The sequence below is a fragment of the Cebus imitator genome, unplaced genomic scaffold (assembly GCF_001604975.1).
Source record: "Cebus imitator isolate Cc_AM_T3 unplaced genomic scaffold, Cebus_imitator-1.0 Scaffold36, whole genome shotgun sequence".
In the NCBI taxonomy this organism is placed as follows: domain Eukaryota; kingdom Metazoa; phylum Chordata; class Mammalia; order Primates; family Cebidae; genus Cebus; species Cebus imitator.
This window is the reverse complement of record NW_016107351.1, coordinates 440,872-461,752: the sequence shown is the minus strand read 5'-3', so window position 1 is coordinate 461,752 and position 20,881 is coordinate 440,872. Positions and strand designations below refer to the sequence as shown.

Here is a 20,881-nt window from a genome sequence, read left to right as displayed (position 1 = left end):
GTTACGAGCAGTTGGCAGGTGCCAGGTGTCCCGCTCAGCTGCAGTGGCCAAGGGAAGCGAGGTCCTTGTCGTTACGAGCAGTTGGCAGGTGCCAGCCGTCCCCTCAGCTGGGCAGCGCTTTTGTTTCGTGAGGGTTGTGATGGAGTAGAACGGCACATGCATGGCTGTCTCCTGCATGTCAGTGTTGTGATGTGTGGTGCTCTGAGAGCGCTTGTCCCCACAGAGTCGTGGAACCGGCCCTCATGCAGGCTGACTAGATGGGCTGGAACGAGGGCCAGGAAGGTGGGATGCTGAGAACCACAAGGCCAGAGTTGAGGTTCCAGTGGAGATGACGTGGGGGCTGGAGGCAGGGTGGGCATCGTAGCCTGGCAGCTCCAGCTTCCACGTCTCACTTGAGCGCTGGACTTGTGCTCCTCGCTGCCTGGGGTCTCCACGTAGCTGTCTAGTGGGCACTGCATGTGGCACTCCTCCGTACCTCCCTCCTGGCATCACTGCCATCTTCACATCTCCCATAGAAACGTGGCCAGGATGCACGTCTGACCTGCCGGCATAGACTGAAGAGGAGGCGGTCAGGCCTGGCCACTACTGGTCCTGCCCCCGGCACCTCTCCTGTTCAGCTGCTCTGCTTCCGACCTCATTGCCTTAGCATTCCTTGAGTTCCCTCAGCTCCCTTCTGCCCTGGGCCCTGGCTCTCTTGCTTCTCTGGGCAACAGCACTTTCCCTCCAGGTTCTGCAGCCCCCTCGTTAGAGCTCTCTGGCTTCTAGTCCTCTCTCTGATGAGGCCATGCCCTCCCCCCATTTTCTTCGTGACATTTCTTTGCACTTTGGAAGTCCCCCAGTTGTTTGCTGTTTCTCTCCAGAATGTGGGCTGTGGGAGGGCAGGGCAGGGCCTTGTCTCTTCACTGAGTAGCAGTGCCAGTCTCCATCAGGGAGGCAGAGCTGGAGGCCTGGCCTGTGAGCTGTTGGTAGAGAAACAGGGAGGAATCTGGCTAATTAGCCGGGCATGGTGGCTCTCACCTGTAGTCCCACCTACTTGGGAGGCTGAGGCAGGAGAATTGCTTGAACCTGGGAGATAGAGGTTGCAGTGAGCCGAGATCATGTCACTGCACTCCAGCCTGGGTGATAGCATGAGACTCCATCTCAAAAAAAAAAGCAAACAAACCCAGTAACTCTCTGTGCTCAGGGTGCCCTCTGCTGAGGCCAGGCTGCAAGAGGGGTGGGGAGTGTGAGCACTGCCTGGAACATGAGGCAGAGTCCAGCAGGGAAGACTCATGGGGCTGCAGGAGGCGCAGGCTGTGGAAACAGGCCTGTGCACACAGCCCATGGCAGGTGCGGGGGAGAGAGGTGGGGGGCTGGGACCAGGCCTTGCATGTGGCACTGTGTCCTGAGGTTAGAGAATGCAGGGTCCAGGGCAGAGGGAGGGGCCGAGAATTGGGCAGAGATTCCCTGGCAGTGATGGGGACAGGTAAAGAGGTGGGGGGTTGAGGGGTAGGCAGGAGGGGATGGGTGGTAGGCCTGGGTGCACCTGAGAGGTTGTGTTGGGGATCCTGCTGCGGAGGGCCCTGGTCAGGGCAGCGACTTGGTTTCCAGGGTTGGAGAGAGGAAGAGCTGGCTGGAAGGGGACAGGACTCAGCACAGAGCTGGCGTCTTGGCATAGGGAGGGGCACGTGAGGTGGGAGGGCATGATGGGGGGTGTGTGTGGGGGGTGGGCTGGTGAGGTGTGGGCAAGGTCTCAGTGCTGAGGCTTTGGTTGAGCTGTGGCTTGTGCTTTTATTTCCTTTTGGCAGATTTATTACACGTCCTGATGTCAAGCACAGCAAGATGGCTGGGTTCCTGGACTGGAGCCTGTGCAACCTGGCCCGTTCCTCCTTCCAGAACGTCGAGGGGGTCATCACCATGGATGGGATGCTGCAGGCCCTGGTGAGCACTGCCCACAGGAGCCATGGAGATAGCAGGGACATGGCGCCTTAGCTGGGACCACGGAGTGCTGTTGCCTGTGATTCTGTCTTGTGAGCAGTTTCGTCTTCCCACTGCTTTGGTCCCTGCCTTAGGGGCTGGGCTGGGCTGGGCTGGCTTAAGTGCTGGTGAATGGGCCTGGAGCCGCCTGTCGCCAGCAGAGGGCAGCGGTGCCGCGCGGCCGGGCCTCTCGGGGCAGGTTTCTCCGCACCTGCGCTCCTGCTTAGCTCCTGTGTAAGGTACAGAGATTGAACGAGCTCTAATAAAACAAGGCGGGTGAGTTGAACCTTGATTCTGTTCCTTTGCGTTGGGCTCGGGTTGGATGGTCCTGACTTCTTCGTTTGGACACAGACCCTGGCACTTGCCTGGAGGTGCCCTGGCTGTAGTCCTTTGCTGGCCCTTTCCTTGCCCTTTTGCTCTGGCTATCCCTTGTGTTACCTTTCCTCATGCTAACGAGGAGGAAAGAGGAAGTCTCAGAAGAGGACGAAGCCTCTTTTGGGTCAGCCTTCTGGAGGGCGAGCTGGCAGCCCTCTGTGGCCCTTGGCGCGGTGGGTTCAGCGCCTTCCTCTGCTTGCTCTTAAATTACAGTGGTGAGGCTTTGAGAGAACTTCTCACCCTCGTCTCAAGCTGTGGAGCAGGGCACTTTGTGCTTCTTGTTTAAAATACATTTTTTATAGAGATAGGGTCTTGCTTTGTAGGCCAGGGCGGTCTTGAACTCCTAGCCTCAAGCGAGCCTTCTGCCTTGGCCTCCCAAAGTGCTGGGATGACGAGCGTGAGCCGCTGTGCCTGGAAGGACACTTTGGAGTACATTTTAGGGGAGATGGTGGGTGCCACCTCACCACGGTGTCTTGCTGTCCGAGGCAGGTTCTGCCAGGGAGCGGGAGGCTGTCAGCTGAGTGAACGGGGGCTGTGCGTGTGAGAGCCTGGGGTGGAGGCGCGCTTTTCTTGAGGGGTGTCAGGAAGCATCCTCAGTGCCTGTTCCTTCCCTGTCATGCCACCGTGGTCTTCAGAAGGACTTTCCTCCAGATGAGGAGAATGTTTCAGACGTGTAAGAACACTGCAGAAGTGCCTCCTGGAGCCTGTGCTCTGCCCAGGTCATGTCTGTTTTCCTCAGGCCTCCCCTCAACTTCCACATAAATGTGACAGATTTAGCAGTTTTCAAAACTCAAGAAATAATTCACTCTTCTAAGGTATACAGTTCTGTAGTTTTTAGCACATTCACGGGGCTGTGCGGCCATCACCATTATCTGACTTCAGGACACTGTCATTACCCTGGAAGAAACCTTGACCCCACTAAGCAGTCCCTCTGTCAGCCCTCCCCACCCCTGCAACCGTGGGTTCACGTTCTGTCCGTGTGGACTGGCTGGTGGTGGACATCTTGCTTCACTAGAGTCGTATGCTACGTGGCCTTTTGCGTCTGGCCTTTGCTGAGCCTGGTGTGTCCACGGTTCATCCACGCTGCAGTGTTGTTAGTGCATCATTCCTGTTATGCCTCAATCGTGTTCCAGTGTCTGGGTATTTTTAGCTGTTGTGAGTGATGCTGTTAAGAACTTTCATGTGCAAGTTTTTGTTTAAACTCAGTGCTTTCCGGCTGGGCGTGGTGGCTCACCCAGCACTTTGGGAAGTGGAGGCGGGTGGATCACCTGAGGTCGGTAGTTTGAGAGACCAGCCTGACCCACATGGTGAAACCCCATCTCTACTAAAAATACAAAGATTAGCTGGGCATGGTGGTGGGTGCCTATAGTCCCAGCTACTTGGGAGGCTGAGGCAGGAGAATTGCTTGAACCTGGGAGGTGGAGGTTGCAGTGAGCGGAGGCTGCAGTGAGCTGAGAATCGTGCCACTGCGCTCTACCCTGGGTGACAGAGCAAGACTGCCACAAAAAACAAAAAATAAACCAACCTAATGCTTTCAGTACCCTTGGGTACATGACACTAGTTTTTAATAAAATTTTAAACAAAATTTGGAATGTTTTTGTGTTTCCAAAGTCTTTTAAAAAGATTTTTCTGGCGGCATACCTGTCGTGTTGGTGAAATAGAGGACCTGCTCGTGCCAGGCATTTTTGGGCACTGCAGGTACACGTGTGCGGTCTGTGTCCCCAGGTACCCCTTGCTCCAGCTGTGCTGGGCAGTCCTTAAAGAGGATTCATTGCTATCGTGGAGGTCGGTGCAGGCTGAGGCTGGCCTTGAAGGGCATGGGGTCTGGGGGCGCAGGGCAGGGAGGATGAAGGTCTCAGGTGTGCCCACTGTGCTGTTGGTCCATGGATCCTCAGGAGATGTTGTGCGTTTATGTTTTAGGCAATTCTGGTTAAAGAGTGGTTGATAAACGTGGTTGATTTGAAAGTTTGGGTGTAATTGGATTTTTCATTTTTTGCCTTGAGTCTCATTGAGGAAACGTGAAGAAGGGGAAGATAGTGGCAGCCAGGGTGGGGTGGGGGTCCTGGGATCCTGGTGGCTTTGCCTTCTTCATGTTTGTGGTGCTGGCTGCATGGACAGCCTCCCACATGACAAAGGACATGCTCTCAAGGCCGTGTCTAAGACCCCAGAAGAACGGGCTGCCAATGTCAAGAAGTATGACATGTGTGTGGAAGACCATGAGCCTTACCTGGCCGGTGGTATGGCATATGGCAACTGCCCAAGCTCCCTGACCCATCACAGTGGGAGGGAGTCTATCCTGTGACCGGGTCCACTGGACCCGACCCATTGCAGTGGGAGGGGCTCCATGTTGTGACCACTGGACTGGACCCATCACAGTGGGCGGGGCTCCAAGCTGTGACTGGGACCACTGGACCTGACCTCATTGCAGTGGGAGGGGCTCCATGCTGTGACTGGACCAGTGGACCTGACCTCATCACAGCGGGAGGGCCTCCATGCTATGACGGGACCAGTGGACCTGACCTCATCACAGCAGGAGCTGCTCCATGCTGTGACTGGACCAGTGGACCTGACCTCATTGCAGTGGGAGGGGCTCCATGCTGTGACCACTGGACCCCATCCATCTCAGTCGAGGGGCTCCATGCTGTGACTGGGCCACCCAGCCTGAGGTTGGACTGGGGTGAACTGATACACTGGCACCTATCTGTGTGTCAGGAATCATGTGGATACGTCTCCCACACCTGTTTCCTGGAATATTGTGTAAGCATCTCTTCAACCTCATAGCCTTCATGATCATGTTCTGGGTGGTGAATAGTTACCCAGCAGACCAGCCCATGGGGCCAAAGCAGTGTCCTTAAAATAACTGGCACCCGGAACCAGGTGGCGACCCTCTCAGAGAACCTGTGGCTCACAAGATCTGAGGAGGCTTCCTGGGCTTCTCTGCCCCCTAACTAGGGCTTCCTCATCCCCAGAAATTTAACCTTCATGAAATCCGCAGTAAAACTCAGTGCTGTGGGTGAGAAGTCTCAGGTCAGGAGAACACGGGAGGTCTCACAGGATGTAACAGAGCTTGTTGGTCTCCAGTGGCTCTGCAGGGTAGGCTGTTAGCCCTGCCCTGAGTGTAGGTGCTGCTTTGGGAGGGTAGGCACATTTGATCTCAGTCCAGTTAGTGTCTGAGACCACCTTTGCTCAGTCATGAATTTGCACTCTTGGCAGGCTTCTAGGGGTCTCCTGCGGCTCTCGGCAGCCCAGCCTGGGAGGCTCCCCTCCCCTGCCCCCCCCACACTGTCGGGTCAGCAGGACTCCCCAAGCCTTGGGGCTGGAGCCAGTTGTGGCTGTCCAGAGACTTGTAGGTGAGGTACGCCGGCTCCTGGCCAAGCTGGCTGTGGAGAGGCAGCCTCCTGGCAAGAGGCGTGGTCCGCTGCGTTCAGGCTGCCTCGGAGGGCTCCATGGTACATCCTGGAGGTGCCCCCTAGGCGCCGGCCTCTGAGCCTTCCTCAGCTTGGGGAGGTCGTGGCAGCCACATTTGTCTAGTTCTGCAGTTTCTTTGCCTGCGGGTTCACTTCTTTACTTTGATGATCTTGTTGCTTTTCTCTAGATTGTTCCTAAGTTTTCTGTTCCTTCATCCCAAGCGGGAGGCATACGGTGCCCAGTCTGCATTTGGAATATCCAGAGGGTGGGTGGGCCGGCTCACTGTCCCCTCCCTGGCCAGCTGCTGGTACAGGTGGGAATTCCTGCAGCAGAATCAAACCAGCCAGGAGTGGGGATTGCCGTTCATTTTGACATCAAGTTCCACATTGAGGTGGAGAGAAGTTCTTTTTTCCCCTTTCTCCTGAGGTGTAAAAAGGTTTTCTCCAAGGCTTATGAGAGCTGAGCCTTGTGCCACCCCCCTGGCATGTGCTAGCAAAGGGTGAGGTGTGCTGTCCCTGCTGTTTGGAGCAGAGCACCCAGGCAGATTGGCAACAGCACCTCAGAACTATTCAGAGTTGCCTGCAGCGAGAGTGAGCAATTGTCTGACTCAGCCAGCTGAAATCCCTGGGAAGGGAATGAATGAAACTGCTGTGAAGCAACGCCTGGCAGGGCCGGGCTTCTGGCAGCTCCCGGGGCCAGCATGCCGCTTCCAGAGCCTTCTGAAGCCCTGGGCTGCTGCCGGAGCAGCTCGAGTCTTTCCAGAGCCATGCCTGTGGTTTCCCTTTCTCTTTTTGAAGGGTCCATGTGGCCTGATGAGGGTTGCCTCAGCAGGAGGAAGTGTTGGGTGCTGAGCGGGTGGGAGGTTTCGCCATGGGCCTGGCAGAGCTGCAGGCAGAGGCTGGTTGCTTGCTGTGCGTGATGAAACTTGCAGGTGGATTCTGCTTAGGGTTTCATCTGTTTCCTTTGATGCACTTGGCTTCATTGTCATCCACCTGTTCATTAGTGTGGGCGAAACAGGTGAACTCTCCACAAGTACCATCGAAACCAGGATTCGATTTTCATTTTCCTTGAAGCGTAGTTCTCTGGCCGTGAGCGTTTTTAGCTCCTATGGAAGGAAAGCAAGTGTTTGGCAACGTCATTTCCCTGGAAGGCCCTGTGCTCCGGCTTTAAAAGCACCCTCTGGTTTCGTCCCACTTTAAACATTAAGGTCAATGCAAATTGAGGAACTTCAAGGAAGGAGAAAAACACATGAAAAATGGAAAACGGGCCAGTCACGGTGGCTCATGACTGTAATCCCAGCACTTTGGAAGGCCAAGGCAGGCGGATCACTTGAGGCCAGGAGTTTGATACCAGCCTGGCCAACGTGGTGAAACCCTGTGTCTACTGAAAATACAGATGTTAGTCAGGTGTGGTGGCACTTGCCTATAATCCCAGCTACTCGGGAGGCTGAGGCAGGAGAATTGCCTGAACCCGGGAGGCGGAGGTTGGGTGAGCCGAGATTGTGCCATTGCACTCCAGCCTGGGCGACAGAGCGAGTCTCCATCTCAGTTTAAAAAAAAAAAATTAAAAAAGGGAAAATGGCTGTCATTTGCATGTGTTACATGCTGCTTGTGTGTTGATAGTTGCACTTCTTGGTTTCTAGAGTTCTGACTCGACTATGCTGTGGGCTCCTCCCCGTGTGTCCTCGCAATGGCTGGGAGACGGGGTTGCTGACAGTGGAGGTGGGGATAGGATAACAGGGTGCTCTTCCCCTTATTGGCTGTGAGGCTCAAGTTTCCCCTTCACAGTGTGGCTTTTTATTTTTATCATTGACAAAAGCACAACTCTTGTTAAGGATAAAATAGTCACAAACAGCAGCATTAAAAACCAAAGAACGCTGGCACCGTCAGCCTCACCCCCAGCTCCTGCTGCGTACTTGTGGAGAGAGGTGTGGAAGCCGCTCTGCGTTTTTATAGTTAATAAAAGCAGTCAGGTCCCCAAGTAGGAGAAGTTGTGGCCGGAATGCGTGGGCCAGGAACCAGGGCTTGAGCTGCTGTGAACTCTGCTCAGGCCCTTTGCTGACTCCGTCTCTCCTGTGACCTGAGGCGAGGGTGATACTGGCGCCTGGCCCCACCCGGGAGGGAAGCAGCAGACCTCTCTCCCCAGAGGCTGGTGTGAGGCTAATTAGCTCAGTCACACGCTTTGAAGATGAAGGAAGACAGTTGATTATCTATAACATTTCTCATTTGGCCTTGATTTCTTTTCAGATTTGGGGAACAGTGCCCCACCGTTCCATTTAGGGCTCAGTGTGGCCAGAGGAAGGTGATCCATGTGGCCTTTTTAGTTGTAGAGCTCTCTTGGGGCAAGGTTTGGGATGGAGAAAATATGGCAAGAGCAGTTTGAATGTGGGTACTTTCCAGAGCTCATGCTTCCATAGCATTCTGGGGAAACGAGGTGCCGCAAGTCACGCTGGTTCAGTTTCCTAGTGGCGTTGAGTAAAAGACGTGGACCGCCAGCTCTGACGGTAATTTCCCGTCACTCAGCCTTTACGTGGGGCGGGCACAGTGGTGTGAGTCTTAGAGAAGCCTGTGTCGTGAGCTGCATGCCTTCGAGTTCCTGGCAGCCCTGGCCTGTCCCTGCTGAAGTGGCACGTCCTGCTCGCAGGCGTGTGCTCACAGGCAGCCCGGCGCAGGGTCATGTGCTAAACGGGGAGGAGGCTTGGTGGGTCACCAGCCTCGCCTCCCTCAGCTCTTGGATGAGGCACAGACAGGCAGAGAGCTGGACGGTGTGCCAGGCTGGCCTGGTGCTGAGTGGGCTAGAGCTGGGTTGTGGTGGCCCTCGTCCTGGTCATCCTGGCCTGTGGCCTCCGTGCAGGATGGGGTGCCCCTGCCCCCTCACCTGCCCCCCCCCACCCGGCTCCCTGGCCTGCGATGCCCGATTGCCCACATTTCGCCTTGACCTTCCCTCTAAGGCTGATGTCCCTCAGGCTTTGGCCCTGGCTCTTCACATCTCAGCTCTGATTCACCCTTTACCTTCATTTCCTGATTTCTGTCCTTGGTTCCTGAGTCCTCGTTCTGTGCACCTGTTGGATACACGTGTGACGCTTCAGAACCCTCAAGTCCCAGGTCGTACCTGTTGTGCTATCACTTTCCTTCCCGGCCTGTGTACTTGGGAGCCCAGCAGCAAACAGGGACTTCTGTGCTGCTGGCCATGCATGCGACCAGGAGCTGGGCTCTTGCCGAGGCCCGTCTTCCCTCCTGCTGTCCGTTCACGCCCGCCTCGTGGATGTGGCTCTAGCATGTCTCCTGTCCTAGGGGTCCTCGTCCCAGCGCGGTGGCTCTCTGCTCGCACGTGGCTCCCTGCTTCACGTCATCCTGAGTCTGCCCCTCTCTGCCACCTGGTCCGTTGCGAGCCATTCCCCTCTGGGAGTTGTCCCCTCTGGAGGCTCTGGGCTCCCCGACCACCCTCCTGCCTCTGCTGTTGCTGCTGGCTGCAGTAAAGGTGGTGGTGGAGGGTGTGAGGCTTCCATTCGTGGAGTGCCAGGCACTGTCCCGTGCTGCCTCTGTGCTGTTGATCCTGGCTGCACACCTGCTGTTCTGTGGCCTGAGTAGAGGGTGGCTTAATCTTGGCCTCCTCTTGGCTTTCCCTGTGTGTCCTGGTGTCTTCGCTCGGCTCGCTGGCCTTTCTCAGCCTTGTATGCCTCTGCCCTCACGCTTGCTTTTGCCCTGGCAGAGCTGCTCATGTGGCCAGCCCTTGGACCCCTGTGCAGCCTGCCTTTCCCAGAGTGTATCAGCAGTCCTGTCAGGGGTTGTGGCCTAGGCCCCACCTCATCCTGGTCTTTGCCTGCTCTTCCTTCCTTGCCTCTGTGTGTTGTCTTCTCTCACTTCCACACGGGGCACAGTCACATCTACTGGCGGCCTCGTTAGTGGATCCTCCCTCCTGTTGGGCTCAGAGCTGCGCCACTCCCACCTGCACTGCAGAGAAGCTCAGACCCTTCTCTGACCTCAGACGCCGGAATCTGAGACCCCTGCCTCCCAGGCTGATGTCCCTTCAGGTCCCTGCGAAGCCGCTGCTCTGCGAGGTCTCCCCCGCCGCTGTCATGCCCTCCCGTGGCCTCTGAGCCCACGGGCTGCTCGGTGGCTTAGGAGCTACATACGATTTTATTTGTCTGGTTTGGCTTCGGGCTTCTGTGGCAGGAATTGTCTCTTGCGTCTTTTATGCGTCAGTACGTTGGGCAAATAGGAGAGGCATGATGGATGTTTTTTGGTTGATTGAGAAATGGTTAATTTTATGTGAAAGTGAAAGTAAGTGGTAATAACAGTTATGTTTGGGAGAGACTACACTTCTAAAATTGGGTCTGTCTGTAAGGCTGATCTTCCCTTTCGCTTTTCTTTTTCCTATTCTTAGGTTTTCTTTTGATGTTGTGGAGATTGCTGCGTATGACTGCATTTTTGCTGCTGTGAGAAATTGATTCCCTTTTTTTCTTTTTGAGATGGAGTCTCACTCTGTCGCCCGGGCTGGAGTGCAGTGACACGATCTTGGCTCACTGCAACCTCCGCCTCCTGGGTACAGGTGATATTTGTGCCTCAGCCTCCTGAGCAGCTGGGACTACAGGTACGTGCCATCACGCCTGGCTAACTTTTATATTTTTAGTAGAGATGGGGTTTTACCGTGTTGGCCAGGCTGGTCTCAAACTCCTGACCTCAGGTGATCCACCTACCTTGGGTTCCCAAAGTGCTGGGATTACAGTTGTGAGCTGTCAGGCCAGGCCCTAGAAATGGATTCTAATCCTTTTAGATCTTGTAGGTTTCCTGTGTTTGAAATTCTTATATTAACGGGGATTATTATTATTATTTTTGAGACAGAGTCTTGCTCTGTCACTCAGGCTTGGAGTACAGTGGCGCAATCTCAGTTCCCTGCAACCTCTCCCTCTGAGGTTCAAGCGATTCTACTGCCTCAGCCTCCTGAGTAGCTGGGATCACAGGTGCCCACTACCACGCCTGGCTTATTTTTTGTGTTTTTAGTAGAGATGGGGTTTTGCCATGTTGGTCAGGCTGGTCTCAAATTCCTGACCGAAGTGACCTGCCCGCCTCGGCCTCCCAGAGTTCTGGGATTACAGATGTGAGCCGCTGTGCCCGGCCAGGGATGATTGACAACCCTTTTCTAGCATCTTACCTGTTTGTGGTGGCTCACAGTGAGCAAAGGGCTTTCCTGAGCTTTTGTTCAACCTTGGGAGGTGTGTGGGCTCCTAACTCCTCTCCTCCTTGGGAGCTCTGTTGCCTCTGGGCAAGGGGCACAGCAGAGGTGGTCGCACACATCTGAATGTGAGCAGTCAGTGGTCCCTGTCCTGCAAAGCCGGGCTGCTCAGAATGAGCTTGGAGCAGCAGCCAGAAGGCTCAGTGATGGGGAGTTGTTTAAGCTGGAATATGGTAATGCCGCTGGCTGTTGATACTGTGAGGTCACTTCGTGGGTGCTGGGAACATTTTAAAAGGCTGAGTCAGTCACAAAATAGTCATGTGTCCCGTAACAGGGGATGGTCCTGAGAAACACGTCGTTGGGTAGTGCTGTCGTGTGAACATCGTAGTCGGCATGTAGGTGTATGTGGGGTCGCCTGCTGCACGCTCAGGCTCTTCGCTGTGGCCTGTCGCTCCCAGGCTGCACGCCTGTGCCGCACCACTGTAGACGCAGTACTGCAGAGAACTGTGACACAGTGGTGGTGGTGCATGTGAGCATAGGTGAGGTGCGGTAGAAACGTGTCATCCTACGGGCCCACCGTCAGTCTGTCATTCACACTGACCCCTGTGTTCTGCGATGCGGCACTGAGTGCGATGCACCGTCACGAGCAGGTTGACACGTGAGGTGAAGGATGATTCCCGTGAGGGATAGCGGTAGGAGGCCACGTCCTCTTGTGGTTTCTGAACTCTCTCTGAGTGCTGTGTTGCTTGGTTTGTGGATGAGGACATGGACCCAGGTCAGGGTTGCTAGGCTGTGAAGCTGGATCTTGCGTGGCCCCCGCCTGTGAAGGAGGGTGGTGTTTACCTCACGCGTCCCCTGAAGAGGGGGACGGCGGAGCGAGCGCACGGGGTCGGCGGCGATGTCGGCTACCCACCCGACCCGTCTTGTAACACGGACCAAGGAGTGAAATTACCTTTTTTTTTTTTTTGGCGGCAGTGGCACAATCTCAGCTCACTGCAGCCTCCACCTCCCGGGCTCAAGTCATTCTCCTACCTTAGCCTCCTGAGTAGCTGGCATTACAGGGGCACGCCTCCACACCTGGCTAATTTTTGTATTTTTAGTAGAGATGAGGTCTTTGCATGTTGTCCAGGCTGGTCTCGAGCTCTTGGGCTCAAGCACCCTTCCTACCTCGGCCTCCCAAAGTGCTGGGATTATAGGCATGAGCCACCACACCCAGCCTGAAATTAATTTTTTGTTTACTTAAAATTTTGTATACTTCGTCAGAAGCTTATTTTGTCAAAAACAGTATATTTTTTCACTCGGGTTCTGATTCTAATCAGTCGCTTACTAATTCAACAAATAAAGTTTTCACTTCTGTAAATTCCTTTTTTCCTCCGAATGTAGGGTGGTCCTGAGGAGGGTGCGTGCGTGCTCATTCCTGGGGGAGGCAGTGCGTGTGGTCTGGCCCCGCCTGGTCCAGCTGGGCCCCCACCTTCAGGACAAGCTCTCTTCTGAGTGCCCTCCCGCACCATGGCAACTTCCGTTCTTTCTTGGGGTGGTAGTGGGCCCTTTAAGATGTCCCTGGCTTTTGTTTTTGCAGGCCAGCACATGCACTGGAAGTTGTGATTTTTCTGGGCTCCAGTAGTGGTGTGGTGGGAAGGCTGTTCCTGCCCTGCTGCTCACAGGGTTCCTCTGTGAAGCCCCTGCACGCTCCCACGCTGCAGCCCAGTGTGGGCGTCACTGCCTTCCAGGGAAGGCCTGGCCCTGGCAGGCTTGCGGCAGCACAGGAGGGACCTGGGGCTGTGCTCTCAAGGGACTCCAGCCTGGAATGGGTTGTTTGGTGTTAAAGATGCTCTTCTGTGCCTGTCCTGTGGCCCCTCTGTGTGGCGTGCCCTAGAGTGGCTTTGAACATGGCTGCCCTCTGTGTGCTGAGCCTGAATCCTCCAAGATGCCATGTCTTGGTGTGGGAGCAGGACTCAGGATGGCAGAAAGGGGAAGAGTCTCCCTCTACCCATCTGCGGAGTTGACATGGCTAGTTACGTGGGGCCCCGGGGTGACCCGCTGGTACACAGCTGGCGTGGTCTCAGCCGTCTGCCTCAGTGCTGTCCGGAGCTCACAGCTTCTCAGAAGCCCATGTCACCAGCAAGAGCCGAACCTGAACTGGTGTGGCGTGGGGGCCCTTCTCCCAGGGCCTGGGGTGGAGTTGCTTTTCTTGGCCTAGATTTGGCAATGCCTCCAGGGAGCTTCAAACCAGCATCTCCTGCTTGGCAGCGGCTGAGCTTGCTCCCGAATAGCTCAGCAGCCTGTGATTTACTGGGCTTGGAGAACATGCCCCCAGGAGGGGAAGCTGGCTTGCACGTTGCAGAAAAGCCAGCTTGGGTGGGTCGCAATTGAAAGGCGTGGCGGGTGAGGATGATTGCTAAGAAACTCCTTCTGCTTGCACCTTGCGCTGTGCTAGTTTCTGGAACAACAAAAACAGACCCGGCAGTGTTTCCTCATCACCGTGTGGGGTGTTCTTCTCTAATCCGGTGTAATTGCCTGTCTACGGTATGCTCTTCAGCAGGTGCTTTTAAGTTGGTCCCATTATGCTTCTATGAAAGTGGGGTGTGGTCCCATTTTATGGCCTAGCTGATGAGCACTCGAGACCATGGTTGACTAGAGCGCTGTCTCTGGCTGCGTCTTCCTGCCAACAGGTTCCCCGTCCCGCTGCCACACTGAGCGCTGGCCAGGCCACTGCACACTTTCTCAGGCAAAGACGGCCTTATTTTTAGGTGAAGTAAGTGGAGGCACACAAAGCCCTGTCTTCATGGACTCTTCCTTCCCTGTTGTCCCTTCTGCCCTCCTGAGTCCATGCCTGGAAAGTGGGTAACTTTTGGGGCTTTTCTCTGTGTGTGCCAAATGCCCAGGAGGCCGCCTGTGTAATTCAGCTGGAAACTGCCCAACGTACAGACGTGTGGGGCGAAAAAGAATCCTTGACCTGTAAACACACTGGTGCTGGTTACTGCAGATGGTGGCTGGTGCTGGTCTTGGTGCTGTCTCCTGTGTGTGGCTGGGGACAGTGGGAGCTGGGCTGGGCGGTCCCAGGTGTGGGGCGTCCAGGCCAGTTACAAGAGATGATGCTTGTTTTCCTGAGAGCTCATCACCCCTTGTATCTTTTTTTTTTTTTTTTTTGAGTTGGAGTCTTTCTCTGTAGCCCAGGCTGCAGTACAGTGGTGCGATCTCGGCTCACTGCAGCCTCCACCTCCCAGGTCCTTGTTCGAGCAATTCTCCTACCTCAGCCTCCCAAGTAGCTGGGATTACGGGCATGAGCCACCATGCCCAGCTAATTTTTGTATTTTTTAGTAGAGATGGGGTTTCACCATGTTGGCCAGTCTGGTCTTGAACTCCTGACCTGAGATCCGCCTGCCACGGCCTTCCAAAGTGCTGGGATTACAGGTGTGAGCCACCACGCCCAGCTCACCACATTGATCTTAGTCTCCTATTCAGAATGCTGTGCTACACTTCTCAGAATTTAGTAAATAAAGAATGTTCATGTGTGAGAACACTCTTGGCATTTCACAGTATCTTGGATCTTTTTTATTTAGTGAGAGAGACCAGGCGATGTGTTAGCCTATTGCCAAGTGAGGCCAGGGGACACGGAGGATGGGGGATGGAGAGACCAGGGGACACGCTAGGCTGTCACTGAGAGACTGGGGGATGCGTTAGAGACTGGGGGACGCGTTAGAGACTGGGGGACGTGCCAGCCCATTGACGGAGAGAGATCAGGGGACCTGTTAGCCTGTTGTGGAGAGAGATCGGGTTGGAGAGACCGGGGGACACACTAGGCCATCACCAAGAGAGACTGAGGGACATGCCAGCCTGTTGACAGAGAGAGACCACGGGATGGAGAGACTAGGGGACACGCTAATCTGTCTCTGAGCAGGACTGGGGACAGGCTAGCCTGTTGCTGGGAAAGACCAGAGACCAGGGGACACGCTAGACTGTGTCCTAGAGAGACCAGGGGATGAGGAAACATGGTAGCCCATCACCAAGAGAGACCGGGAGACATGCTAGTCCATCACCAGGGGAAACCAGGGGACAGAGAGGCCGGGGGATACACTAGCCCATTACCACGGGAGACCAGGGGATGGAGAGACCACAGGACATGCTAGCCAGTTGCCAGGAGAGACCGGGGGATGCGCTGGCCTGTTTCCAGGGGTGGTCAGCAGTTTCCCAGATCTTGGTCCTGCACCCTCCCGGCTGCACAGCTGCTCTTCAGGTTTGGGTTCTGGCCTTTCCCCCAGGCTTCTCACATCAGTCTCTGTGATGGTCTTCGTTGTTGATCCCCATGTCCCCCATCCCACTGCCAGTGGAACCTGGTCATGTGGCTGCAGCTGTAGGTGATACGGTGGTGCCCCTTGTCTACAGGATGAGATTTCAGCCGCTGACGCGCTTATTTGTTGTGGAACAACTTACTCCACAGCTGGTGACATCAGTGACAGCCACACTTTTACGTGGATCGATTCTCTGGCTTCGCAGGGTGGAGTGAAGGGGTGGATTGTTACTGCCCCTTGATGCCTGGGCCTCTGCTGAGAAGACCACATGGCAGCGCCTCGAGGGTCAGGGTGCAGCGGGCCCTTGGCGGAGGCTGGCTCTTCCTGCGGGCAGCCGGCGTCCTGGGGGGAATGTCCTGAGGGGTGGTATCCAGAGAGACCCTGACCGGGTGCCAGGCTTCTGACCTGGGACTGAAAGTCACTGGCATCGCTCCTGCCTGCCTCTGTGGTGGCAGTTGGAAGCCTGCCAAGGTGGGGGGTGTGGGTAGGGGTGAGGGACCCTCCGTGGTCCATCTGGCAAACTGTTCCCACTGAGCTGGTGAGCTGGCTGCAGTGACAGCTTCTCTGTGAAGGTTCTTGTCGTCTTGTCTCCTCCTTGCGCATTGGGTGGGCCTCAGGCCTCAGCCCAGCCCCAGGGAGTTTCAGTGTGTGCTCTGCCCTGTGACTTCCCCGAACCCTGCATCCCACCTGGGGAGCCTGCCTGTGCCCTGGGGTTTCTGTTCACAAGTGTTTGCTCTGTAAACCGATGACTTGGGGTTAAAACACGTACTAAGTTGGATACATTTGGATTGATGTGAAGTAATTTAACTTTCAATTTTGAATTTCACACAAGCTAAATCCAGGGAAGAGTCTTAAGTTAAATGAGAACTGGTTTTGGGCAAACAAGGATCATCTCCATTCACTTGACAGGGAACATGTTACTATCCATCTCCCCAAAGAGAAAGGTGACTAAGTCTCCAACCTTCCTGGTGAATGTGTTTGATGAACACTTGCATGTGATTCTCGGAGTGGCTCAGTGGGGTGGGTGCTGCTGCTGCCCCGTTTTACAGATGCAGAGACCCTGCTCTGCCTCACAGGGAGAGTCAATGTCTCCTTCCCATTTTGCTCATAGGTGTGGGATCTGCTCCACGGGGGTGAGGGGTGGTCTGTGTAGCTTCACTGCTTCTCTGATCAGCCCTTAGGAGAGCCCCTCAGCGGGCTCAGTGGAGAGAGTCCAAGTTCCCTCTTCTTTTTTTTTTGACAGTGTCACTCTGTCTCCCAGGCTGGAGTGCAGTGGCGCGATCTCAGCTCACTTCAACCTTTCTGCCTCCTGGGTTCAAGCGATTCTCCTGTCTCAGCCTCCTGAGTAGCTGGGACTATGGGCACGTGCCACCACACCCGGCTAATTTTTTATTTTTAATAGAGGCAGGATTTCACCATGTTGGCCAGGCTGGTCTCGAACTCTGGACCTCAGGTGATCTGCCCGCCTTGGCCTCCCAGAGTGCTGGGATCACAGGCATGAGCCACAGTGCCTGGCCCCCTTTTCTTTTAAGAAGACATTTCTATTCTACACTTTTTTTTATTTTTGAGATGTAGTCTTGCTCTGTTACCCAGGCTGGAGTGCAATGGCATGTCTTGGCTCCCTGCAACCTACGCCTTCCAGGCTGAAGTGATTCTCCTGCCTCAGCCTCCCGAGTAGCTGGGATTACATGGCTCACTATCACGCCTGGCTAATTTTTGTTTTTTAGTAGAGATGGGGTTTCACCATGTTGACTAGGCTGGTCTCGAACTCCTGACCTCGTGATCTGCCCACCTTGACTTCCCAAAATGCTGGGATTACAGGTGTGAGCCACTGTGCCCGGCCTATTCTACACATAAGTAAAAGATCAGGCAGTTTACGGGGTTCCTAATGCAAATAAAAGACGCCAGTGTTTAGTGAAAGCCTCTTCACCTCGGCTGAGCAGCTCCCAGTGGGCGCACCTGCTTCTTCGTTTTGCCATGTGGTGGGCGACAGTGAGGGTCCAGGGAGGGGTGGGGGCAGTGTGCGGTGCAGATGGTCTGAAACACAGAGTTTTCGTTTTGACTGTGAAATTCTGTTTTCTGAAGGAAAGGAAATTGATTTGCTTTTTCTTAGAAGGGCTCAGCTCTAGGATGCTTTGGTTACGGGGCTTGGATATTTATGTGAATCTTTGCATCCATCCACCAGACGTTACAGCAGAAGGTAAAACCTCAGGTTGAGAATTCAGGAGGGCTAGAACCAGTGTTTGAGAGAAAATATGGTGTTCCTGTTTCGTCTCATGGATTCCAGGTGATGATGTCTGTGTGTGTGTGTCGTGGGGACTGGGTGCTGGGCCTGTGCGCGAGACACGGGCTGAGCTGGTCACCCTTCTCATTTGTTGGTGAAGCACGAATGCAGATGGAGACCCTTGTGTGAGGTGGTTTGGCCTGTAACTTTAATCTCTTGTGTCTTTATTTGTACGTATCCTGATAATTTTAAAAAACCTTTTTACAGCCTAATAGTGCCCTGAACTTAAACCTAGACACATTTCAGTGATTCCACTGATGAGGGGGGTGGAGCGGCCGCAGCCCTCCATAGTGGACTGGACTCTATCCCTGCAGGGATTCCGCTGATGAGGGGGGTGGAGCGGCCGCAGCCCTCCATAGTGGACTGGACTCTATCCCTGCAGGGATTCCGCTGATGAGAGGGGTGGAGCGGCCGCAGCCCTCCATAGTGGACTGGACTCTATCCCTGCATCCCTATTTTCAGATGAACTTTTGGGAGATGACTTTGCCCTTTTCTTAAAATTACTTTATCGTGTACAAAAACTTTTTTTTTTTGTTACTAGGTTGTGATTTTTTACAATAAAACTTCCAAAAGATATAATGAATTGTTTTAAAAATTCGTGTTTATGTTTTAAACTTGTAAGTGTATTTTTAACATTAAACTTTCTTTTTTTAGGCACAAATATTTAAACATGGAAAACGTGAAGACTGTTTGCCTTATGGTAAGGTTTATTTTTAAGAGAAGGTATATATGTGATGCAAGTTTGCCCATATATAATCAAGAGTCTCCTTAACATTTTATTCATAGTTATGGGAACTGTACATTGGTATATTTGGAAACTGTCTTTTTTTTTTTTTTGGTGGGTTTTTTTTTTTTTTTTTTTTACAAACAAAAGGCTTTCTTTATTCATGTGCTTGAAGAGATTTAAAGTCTTTATTAGTGAAAACTTCATGATGGAAAATAAGTTGCAGCTCATTACTGGTTATGCCTTTTCATCTTTCTAGGCTTTAAAGGTTTGACNTTTTTTTTTTTTACAAACAAAAGGCTTTCTTTATTCATGTGCTTGAAGAGATTTAAAGTCTTTATTAGTGAAAACTTCATGATGGAAAATAAGTTTTTTTAAGAGGGAGTCTCACTCTGTCGCCAGGCTGGAGTGCAGTGGTGCGATCTTGGCTCACTGCAGCTTCCACCTCTTGGGTTCAAGTGATTCTCCTGCCTGAGCCAAGATGCCCAGCTTATTGTTTATATTTTTAGTAGACACGGGGTTTCACCATGTTAGCCAGGATGTTCTTGATCTCCTGACCTCGTGATCCACCTGCCTAAGCCTCCTGAAATGTTGGGATTACAGGCGTGAGCCTCCGCACCTGGCCTGTTGTGGGTTTTAATAACGGGACTTTCGTCTGCTCTCCTAGTCAGTTCATAAGGAGGGATTGCTGCTTGGGGTCTGGTATGGGAGGTCTGGGCAAGGCCTGTGTCATGATCTGAGGTTGGACCTGGCTTCTTGGGACCCGGTAGCAGCCATGTTCCTCTGATAGCCATAGCCACGGCCTCTTGTGCCTTCTTCCTTCTTCCTAATTCTCTTATTTTTTTTTTGAGGCGGGGTCTTCCTCTTTTGCCTGGGCTGGAGTACAGTGGCCTTCTGGGCTCAAGCCATCCTCCCATCTCAGCCTCCCCAGGGGCTGGGACTGCAGGCGAGCACTACCATGCCCGGCTAATTTTGTATTTTTTGTAGTAATGGGATCTTGCTGTGTTGTCCAGGTTGGTCTTGAACTCCTGGGCCCAAGTGATCTGCCCTGCCTTTGCCTCTCAAAGTGCTGAGCTTAAAGGCATTAGCCACATGCCTGGCCCAATTATCTTAATTTTAGAGTGAGCCTCAGTTTATGAAAGTAAGGGCATTACTTCTCTCCTTGCAGAGGTTTACCATCTGGAAAAAGAGAAGCTTCTTAGAGCCTCTGTGTTTTAGAAGCTATCTGAATGTCAGATTTGAATAACTTTCTGTTTTTAAAAGTTTTCATTATGGAAAATTGGAAACATGTATAAAGGAGAGAGAAAGGTGTGTAGGCCCTGTGTCTCTCTGGAGTGTCTGAGTTTTGGTGTGCGGCCCCTGTTTCGTCCTGCACCTCACGCAGGGACACAGTGTGTCTCACCTGTTTGCGCTTCCATGCGTCTCTGGCAGATGGGGTTCTTTAGACACACGGCCTGCACGTCCTCACCACACCTGAGACCGCCAGCAGCGGTTGCCAGGCCCTGTTGGCGGGAGGAGCGTCCTTGGTGATGTGAACGCAGACCTGCTCCCTCTTGGTCTGTCGTGCTTGTCACCCAGGCTGGCCTTGCCCACGGTGTGAACCTTCTGAGAAGTTACTCAGATGCTTTTACAGCTGGCCTGGTCTATGGGCAAGTATGAGTGAGTTAAACAGGGAGGACCTCTGCCCGAGGCCACACGTGGCACCAGGTGTACCTAAAGCTGGTGAATGTTCCCTTTCTATCGATTGCAGCCTCAAGGCAGAGCTTCCCCCAGGGCTCTGCAGGCCCAGCCCTCCCACCCCACCGCTGTGTCCCCACCCCGCTGCCCCCATCCCCCTGCTGTGTCCCCCTCACTGTCCCCCAGCCCTGTGCTCTGTCCCTGCCCTGATGCCCCCCCCCCGCTGTGTCCCTGCCCTGCTGTCCCTCCCACCTCCTCCCTGACTTCCGTCGCCTCACCCAGCTCTCAGCGCTGTCTTCAGCCTCTCTTCTTTTCTCCTCTCCCTGGTCAGCTGGTTGCAGTCTTGTCCATTTCACTTCTAGCCCATCTCGAGTCGCCATGCACTTCCACCCCAGCCCTTGTCTGTCAGGAAGGCTGTCCTCCTGGGCTGAGCTGGGTGTCTCCCCACCCCCCACGCCTCCTGCTCACAGGCTCTCCCTTTCATGCTGCGCCCAGTGCTGCTTGGAGCCTCCCCTCGGTTCAGCCTCCTGTCCTGCTGGTGTCGTTGCTGCATGACGCTGAGTAATTTGCCCTGAAAAAAAGAGCAAGCCACAGGAACCCCGTGGCCTGGGTGGTCTCCCTGGCCGCAGTGTGCCTGTGGCCTGGGTGTTGTCCCTGGCCGTAGTGTGCCCCATGGCCTGGGTGTTCTCCCTGGCTGCAGTGTGCCCTGTGGCCTGCGTGGTTCCCTGGCCACAGCATGCCCATGACTTGCGGGGTCTCCCTGGCTGCAGTGTGCCCGTGGCCTGCGTGGCCTCCCCGGTTGCAGCATGCCCAGTGGCCTGCATGGTTCCCTGGCTACATTGTGTCATGTGGCCTGCATGGTCTCCCTGGCTGCATTGTGCCCAGTGGCCTGCGTGGTTCCCTGGCTGCATTGTGCCATGTGGCCTGTGTGGTCTCCCCCCTGCTGCAGTGTGCCCGTGGCCTGCGTGGCCTCCCCCACTGCAGCGTGCC

General features: G+C 54.2%; 1 protein-coding gene across 4 annotated transcripts in view; it reads left to right on the top strand.

Moving 5' to 3' along the window:
* TBCD (tubulin folding cofactor D) overlaps window positions 1-20,881 on the top strand; it is a 196,147-nt gene that overhangs the window by 21,872 nt on the left and 153,394 nt on the right. For all 4 annotated transcript variants that reach the window (XM_017524704.1, XM_017524703.2, XM_037737131.1 and 1 more), the window contains exons 7-8: window positions 1,788-1,920; window positions 18,145-18,190. In XM_017524704.1, the coding sequence (XP_017380193.1) occupies window positions 1,788-1,920; window positions 18,145-18,190 (179 nt within the window). The remainder of the gene's footprint in view (window positions 1-1,787; window positions 1,921-18,144; window positions 18,191-20,881) is intronic.